Source organism: Charadrius vociferus, unplaced genomic scaffold (genome assembly GCF_000708025.1).
Source record: "Charadrius vociferus isolate BGI_N301 unplaced genomic scaffold, ASM70802v2 scaffold917, whole genome shotgun sequence".
Taxonomy (NCBI): Eukaryota; Metazoa; Chordata; class Aves; order Charadriiformes; family Charadriidae; genus Charadrius; species Charadrius vociferus.
The window spans coordinates 1,072,193-1,079,717 of NW_009649175.1; the positions used below are offsets into that span (position 1 = coordinate 1,072,193).

At 48.4% G+C, this 7,525-nt stretch overlaps 1 protein-coding gene across 1 annotated transcript in view; it reads right to left on the minus strand.

Moving 5' to 3' along the window:
* Window positions 1–7,525, minus strand: part of CCDC64 (coiled-coil domain containing 64) — a 66,931-nt gene that overhangs the window by 10,471 nt on the left and 48,935 nt on the right. Inside the window, exons 3-8 of the mRNA XM_009888623.1 lie at window positions 6,873–6,989; window positions 6,096–6,107; window positions 4,596–4,742; window positions 3,401–3,580; window positions 2,873–3,091; window positions 1,561–1,704 (exon numbers count right to left, since the gene is read on the minus strand). Of these exons, the coding sequence (XP_009886925.1) occupies window positions 1,561–1,704; window positions 2,873–3,091; window positions 3,401–3,580; window positions 4,596–4,742; window positions 6,096–6,107; window positions 6,873–6,989 (819 nt within the window). The remainder of the gene's footprint in view (window positions 1–1,560; window positions 1,705–2,872; window positions 3,092–3,400; window positions 3,581–4,595; window positions 4,743–6,095; window positions 6,108–6,872; window positions 6,990–7,525) is intronic.

Below are 7,525 nucleotides of genomic sequence, written 5' to 3' on the forward strand. Positions count from 1 at the left end.
TGGTAGTCAGAGACCCCTAAAAGCAGAGATGGGGGTCCAGACTTGTGATACAGGGTGGGTCTTCTGGTCCTTCCTAGCTGGGGAGTTTGGGTAGACCAGTCACAGCAAAGAACAACCAAGTGCTGCTCCCTCCTGTCAAGGCCTCATGTGTAAGGAGATGCTGCATCCAGACAAGCAGGCTGGTGTGCGGACGGTCGCTCAAAATCTGTGAATAAGCCTGTAATGGTTTCTGGCAGCATAGCCAAGTTGCAGTGATCAAACCCTTGTCTCCTCCATCTTAGGTGTGTTTAAGGACAAGGGGGACCTGTGCATGGTGCACAGGGCTATGGCAGCATGGCCAGAGGAGCATCTGGGCTCATGTCTCCCTGGGAGCAGAAGTCTGGACCCTCAAAGGTGTCTCCTCTCGTGGCCGTGTTGCTGAGAGGAACAGTCCTCAAGGAAGGACGGGTGCCAGGGCTGCTCCCTCACTGCAGTCGGCCTCTAATCAGCTGCTTTGTCAGCAAGACTATTTCCCATCCTTGTACACAAGTAGCCATCACTGCCAGGGGTACTTAATGACGCTCTCACTCTTTTTTCTTCGGCCCCATGGTGGGAGCTCACATAGCCATACATAAAGCTGTCAGGTTGTGCTGAGTTTCTGAACAGGGATGTGTTTTCTTTTTTTCTTCTCCAACGCAGTACAGTGAAAGAGTGATACAACACCGCTGGCAAGACCAGACAAAGGCGTTAAACCCATTCCCCACTCCAATGCAGTTGATGCTGCACAAGCAGCTGCGCAAAAGGCTGCCTCTGCTGCAGCCTCCAGATCCCCTCCAGTGTTTGGAGACTTGTCCCACAGAGATAGGGATTGCAGACCATCTCCTTGGCTGCCTGTCTCCATTTGCTGCTTTTAGCACAGGACCTTAGACACAGACAGTGCTACCTTCAGTGTGATTCTGTGCTTTAGGTGTGGTGTTGTTTTCAGGGTTGGACCATTCGTTGCTGTTGAGATTGTCTTAGCCTTAGCTGGTCCCTGTTGGCCCTGGGGTGCTGCCTGGTGCCAGGCTGGCCATGATAAAGATTCTCTGGGTGTGCATTTATGAGGGTTTTGTGATGCTGCTGGGGAAGGCAGTGAACCTTGAGCCATGCACAGCAGAGCAGCACTGTGTTGTCCCCCCAGCAATTGCATATACCCTTTATGAGCATAAAGTGCAAGTTCAAGTACCTATGAGTTTCCCATACCCCATATCAAGCAGCCTTGTACTTTGGGAACTTTTGCTGAAAAGAATTTAACCAAGACAGATTGGCTGAAAAGCAGATTAGGGGAAAGGTTTAAAGGAAGTTTGGCTGCTTGAGATGATGTCTGGGATGGGCCCCAGACAACTTGTCAAAAACTCTGATCCTAAATGCATGAAGCCTCTGCACTGGGTTTAACAGTCTCCCTCATCCAACTGTTTTGGTTTTGGCCCAAATCCTCCTGGGTTATTTATCATGTTGCCCTCTTCTATGGAAGACAAGGCATGTCTTGGAGGATGAACACTGGTGTTACAAGACCACATGCAAAGTGTGGGAATTGCTAACCTGGCTGTGCAGTCGCTGCAGCTCCTCCAAACTCTGCCTTAGTTTTCCCCGTTCTCCCTCCATTAATTCCCTCAGGGCTCGTGAGTCCTCGCTTGTTCTCCTGATCTGTTCCTCTAAGGTGTCATCGTCACTTCGTCGAGAGCTCTGAGAGCGGGAGAGAAATCTCTTGCTCAGACTTCACTTTAAAAAAGGCAATTGCATTAATTTGATACTGGTTTAGGTTGGACACTAATAAACAAGGAAGAAATAAGTGTGAATGTGACTGTGGTGGAGTTTTGATTTTGTTCCCATATACCACCACAGTGGAACCATGCTCAGCCAAGGGTAGTGCTTCTACACATGATAAACAGAGCATACAGACATGTTCTCACCTTAGCATAAACCAAATTTACAGAGACCTGCTGACCACTTGGTGACACATGGCTACAGTCTCCGTGTTTGTAGACCTTTTGCAGAACTCTATTTAACAAATACAACTTCATCTCTACGCTCAGCCTTCTTATGAGCTGCTACAGGTACCAAAATGAGGAGGGTGGGTACTCCCATGTGGGTCTGCAGTTGCAGGGTCTGCACTGTCTTCCTCACCATGGCATCTCAATTAAGTCATACTGGCAATGCAACCAACTTGTGGGTGACAGAAATAGGCCTGGTTTGAGCCATTGCAAAAAGTGAGGTGTTCTCTTGTAATTCTGCACTCCTGTGGATGCCGATTAGCCCTCCATGCCATCCCCTCCTCCCCAACAGCCCTGGGGCCATACCCCACAGGCACCATCTTGTGCCAGCAAAACTCTTCACCTGTCAATGGATTTGAGTCTGGCAGCTCTTGCCAAGACATTTGTACTCAGTGTCAATTTGCAGGGGCAGAACCTTCCCACATAGGGGTTACGATGTTTTTGTGATACTATTGCTAATAAAGCAAGGTTAGGAAAATCCTAAGAGGAATAACTGAACTGTGATGTATAAGATAATCTGCAATATTTCCACGTAGAAACTCTAACTTACTGCAAATCTCAAAGAAAGCCTACTTTCATTAATTTTCTGGAATGACTCCCAGATCAATGACAACTGCATAAGCTTGAAACTTACGGCAGTTTCATCACTGAAAGCTGAAACCCCATGTACTGGCTTGGCTCTTGGCTGACCATTTCAGACACATGGAGTTGGCTATGCACTGTGAAAGCCCATCTCTGTGGGCCACAGAGGTTTTCTCAGAGACTGGGGACTTCAGGATCCAGCAGGAACCTGCAGCAAGCTCTGTCACCTGGGCAAGGGGACACGCACAAGCCAAGGTCTCCCTGTGCTACCAACTTACCGTGGAGTCTGCCCCATCCAGCACATTTTGTATCAGTCTTTTCAGCTCGCTGAGAGCTGCCCGTAGGCTGCCGGCTGGGACATCTTTGGCTGATGAGGTTTCTGAAGACTCGTCCATGGAGGAGTCTGTAGAGACTGCTGAGTCTGCGCTGTCGTTACCTCTGAGATGGGAGCAGAGATATCGCACTTGGCAATATGCTTCCCAGAGCTGCAGTCTCAGCTGGAACAAGAAAGCCTGACATTAGCCTGGGACATCAAGGCTATGGAGATCCTCCTTCCATGTGAAGTGAGGCATGTGATTGCCAAACCTCACAAATATTTGTCTAGCTTGCTACGTTGGTTTTGAAATGGATGCAGAGATTTACTTTCATATGGTCAGAAGGGTGTTGATACCAGAGCTGAGACCACAATCCCAGTTTTCTGGCTCTTGATTCAGCTGCAAATCCAGATCAAATGCATTAAACTCCCTTTCCCTCTCTGGCTGGTCACAGAGGTACATGGGCTTTCCCAGGAGCCAGAGGACAAATACCTGTTCTCGTTCTTGTTCGAGCTCCTCTGCCTCCATGCTCTGCTCTATCTCAGATAGAAGGGATGTGCTGGTTGTGTTGACATTTTGGAGACTTCTCTCCTCACTGAGCTCTTCTACCTTCCCCTGCAGCTGCCGGTAGGACAGCCGCACTTCCTGGAGCTCCAGCTGGCTTTGGTGCAGCTTGCAAAGAAAATCAAAGAATTTGTCAAGGAAGCAGGAAAAAAAGAATATTAATGGAGGTGATAGGGACTGGATGAATCTCTTGGTTTGTGAGGAGCTGAGAGGGAGGAATGGGTGTCACGAAAGAGGGTTTCCAGCCAGGAGGAACGTACTGTTGGCTGGTATTGCTATTTATTGGAGCTTAATAATCTCCAAATGTCATTAGACACTGTTTAGACTCCAGAATGTCCTGAAAGATAAAAATAGCAGGTTAATCAGCACTAAAATGAGGAACATTGTGAAGAATTTGGAACTCAGGCAAAAAAAGAATTGCTGAAAACAACACAGCAGGAAGTGAATCCAAAAAGAAAATATAGATATGTTTTTAAAAAATCTATACACATATATAAATACAAATATATATTTTAAAAAGGGAAAAAAAAAGATTCAGGGCTGTTTTGGAGAGCTGGGGATCCAGTGGTTGTCAACCCACAGAAGAGCAATGGGAAAGTCTTGCTCTCTACTAAGATGCCTGAAGCCACAGAGGTTCCAGCTTGTTTTCCAGGGAGAGACGTTTGGTGACATGTGGCTGCAAACACCATGGGGCTTGTTGGGAAACTATCTGAGCAGTGAAAGCTACGAGGCCAGTTACTGCCTTCTGGGGCAGTGGGGTCTAAAGAAGTCCCTTCTGAAGCTGATTCTACTATTAAAAAAAAAAAAAGTAAAGCGAACTGCAACCAGAGTTCTTTGCTTCCTTTTACATTTCCCTCATTTCCCCAGCACCCTGTCCCATTCTCTTGCTCAGATCTCCCTCCCAAGCTGCTCTTTGCTGTCAGGATGCCCCATTGCGGCTCCTGTTATCTGCCCCTAAGGGGAACACCCAGGACCTTGCTTCCTGCTATTCTTACATGAGCCATTTTGTCCTTCCAGTTGTTTTGTCTCCCAGTTTCTGATTATCGTCCTGGTCAATTTTACCCCAATGCAGATCTTTTACTCCATTTCCCCCCTCTTCTCTGTCCCATTGCTGCCTTCTCACCTGCAGGTCCTTGTCATGGCTTTGTCTCTCCAGGATGAGGACTCGATCCTGCAGCTCCTCCACGGTTCCCTGGAGCAGGTCGTTCTCCTCCATCATGGCACTAAGGCGATGCTCCAGCTCCCGCTTTCTGTCCGTCAGCATTTTGATCTGCAGAGGAAAGAGAGGCAGTGTCCGCACTTTCCAGGGAGCAGAGAGGATGGAAATCACATTCCCAAGAGAGAAATGAAACAGCAAAAAGCAAAAGTATGCACAAATCTATTCTGTACCTGTATGACAGAAACTGTATCTCTGTGTGTGATTTAAAGCTTAGGAAGGCTCTGAAAGGAGACTTCTCCTTCCCAAGGCTGCAGGGGCAGCTCCAAACAGGCTGGGTGTGCATTGGCAGGAGGCCAGGGAGCAGGCAGAAATGTCCAAATGGACCAGCCCTGCCCACTCCTCGTATCTCAAAATTTGCAAGACTGGGCAAAACTAGTTACTTTTCCTGGCTGGTCCCTAACTGAGCATGGTGGCATTTTCTCCTCTATGGGTGCTGGAGACCACAGGGTGAGCCTGCGGGATCCTGCTCCCTGCAGGGCTGTGCCACAGCACTGCCCAGACACTTTTCTTAATTGCTGCATATTTGCCAGGTCCTCACCAGGGATTTTTCTGTCTTTTTACTTGTGAAGACTCCTTTCTGTGCCATGCTTATTTTTAGTCTTCCTGTGATCAGTTGCCTTTAAAATTGGTTCATTTCTTTTAATTGTCAAGGGCAGCGATTTCAGGTGAAGGGGGACAATGTGCCAAGCAAAACCTCTGTGATTCAGTTAGATGGGAACAGTGCACAGGATGAATCAGCACTAGCCAAGGTCACTTCTTGTTTAGCCAAGAAAAAGGAGCCTTTTCCCAGATTAGTACACACAGGACCTCTGGGGACTGGGTATGCCATTTACCAGTCCAGTATAACCCTAAATATTCCCTATGGTCTCCTTTCGATTCATGGACCGTATACAAATTCAGCAACTTCCCACTGCTTTCTTGGCCTCTTTGGGACCTTGTCTCTTTGCTGCTTTCCAGGTTGCTGGAAAGATTTGGTTGCATGAAGGAATATTAGCAAAGTGTGTGGACTTGCTATTTCTGCAGGGTAAAGGCTGCTGTAGGTATTAGAAAGCTGGTCTTAGGTGACTAATGGTTTCTGAGATGTTTCTTCCCACCACCATCATGATTTGTGTGGGTTGGAGAAAAGGGATGTGAGAAAAATTAGAGGTATAATACAGAGATTGAATCAAGAGTTCATATTTGGTTATCAAACCAGTAATGAACACACTGTGAATGACTGTGTAACAGAAAAACCACTGCTCTGCCGTGGGCCCTGGGCCATAGGAAGGGCACAGGGGGAAAGGGATTTGGAAAGCAAGAGATAGGAAGGAGGGGAGGAGGCAAGGTGAGGCATGCACAGTGGCAGGCATGCACAATGACAGCAATGCACACGCGAGCAAACCCCTTCCAAGCCTCTATACTTACTTCAAGGACCTGCTGCTCCACACCAAGGGGAGGGGCAGAAAAGGCGAGGGACCAGCAGGGAGCAGGTGGGAGTGGGAGAAAAGAAGAAATTGAGAGATTTTAGGAAAAGCTCTTCCATATAGCTTATAAATTAAAAAAGTGGTAGGGTAGTAGAGTTGGACATCATGTACCACTCTGGTTCCTGCCTGCATGGTCTCCAGTGACCCCCATCAGAGAAGGGAAGAGGAAGGAAGGAAGGAAGGAAGGAAGGAAGGAAGGAAGGAAGGAAGGAAGGAAGGAAGGAAGGAAGGAAGGAAGGAAGGAAGGTAATATCATTCCCGCTAATGTATCAGAGCTAAAACAGGGAGGGACTCCCTGCTTTCCCACGTGCGTGGCTCAGGCAGGAGAGGATTGCTGTTTTCTTTGCAAGCATGAGAAACAGAAAAAAACTCCCCTTACAGACCTTCCCACCACACCCCAGAGTTTAATCTGTACTGGGCAGCAGCACTGCAAGAGGACAGCCATGGTTTAGCTCCTGGAAGATCCTTCTCATCCGTTCACTTTGCAGGCGTACTTGTGACCGAGGCAGCGGTGGAAGCTGGCCCATGCCACCCCAGCAAGCGCAGGGTTGCAACAAAAATCCTCACTGGGGGAGTCCTTTGCCCCTCAGCTACCATGCTTCTCTTTGTTTGCTCCAAGCAGCAGGTTTTGTGTACCCAGTTCAGAGGAGTTCATTATACAAGTTAAAACAGCCCTGGCCACCTTTTGAAGCAGTGAGGCAGAGCATGGGTGACTCACCTCAGCCTGGAGACTCTCAAGCCGCACAATGTGTTGGCTGCTGGAGGAGTTCTTCTCCCGGAAGTCCTCCCGGAGGGTGTGGACCTGCAGGGACAGCTGCCGCTCCACCTCTGATGCCTGCAAGGAGATACCAGGTGGCATTAACCACAGGGGTCGTCCCATAGCAGGAAAGCAGTTATTTCCTCCTGCCCATGGGAAGATCTGCCCCAATGAGACTTCTGTACAAGCCCCCATTTTGGCAGAAACTCTGAAGCCTGCGGTCTGGACAAGGGAAAAGCTCATCCTGGATGGACATTGAGGAGAGTAGCCATTTAGACCATGTCGATTTTCCCCTGGGGCAGCCAAAGGGACACAGCCCATAACTTTCTTCCATTGCAAAATAGCATGATGACTCCCATGCCCTACAGGGAATTTAGTTTTCCTCAAAAATAGTAGCCTGATCAGGGTAGAGGAGGAGACCAGACCACTCGCAAAGGCAGAGGGGAGGCAACTTCCATAGACCCCAGGAATCACTGCTATTAAATTTACACTGTCTAAACCTCTGAACGTCTTTGGCACAGCTCTAAAATAACAAGTACTCTTTGCCTCTGATTTCTGGCTCCTGTCAGGGCCAGACGGAGAAGCATCCGCTCCACATGACTGTCGGTGCAGGA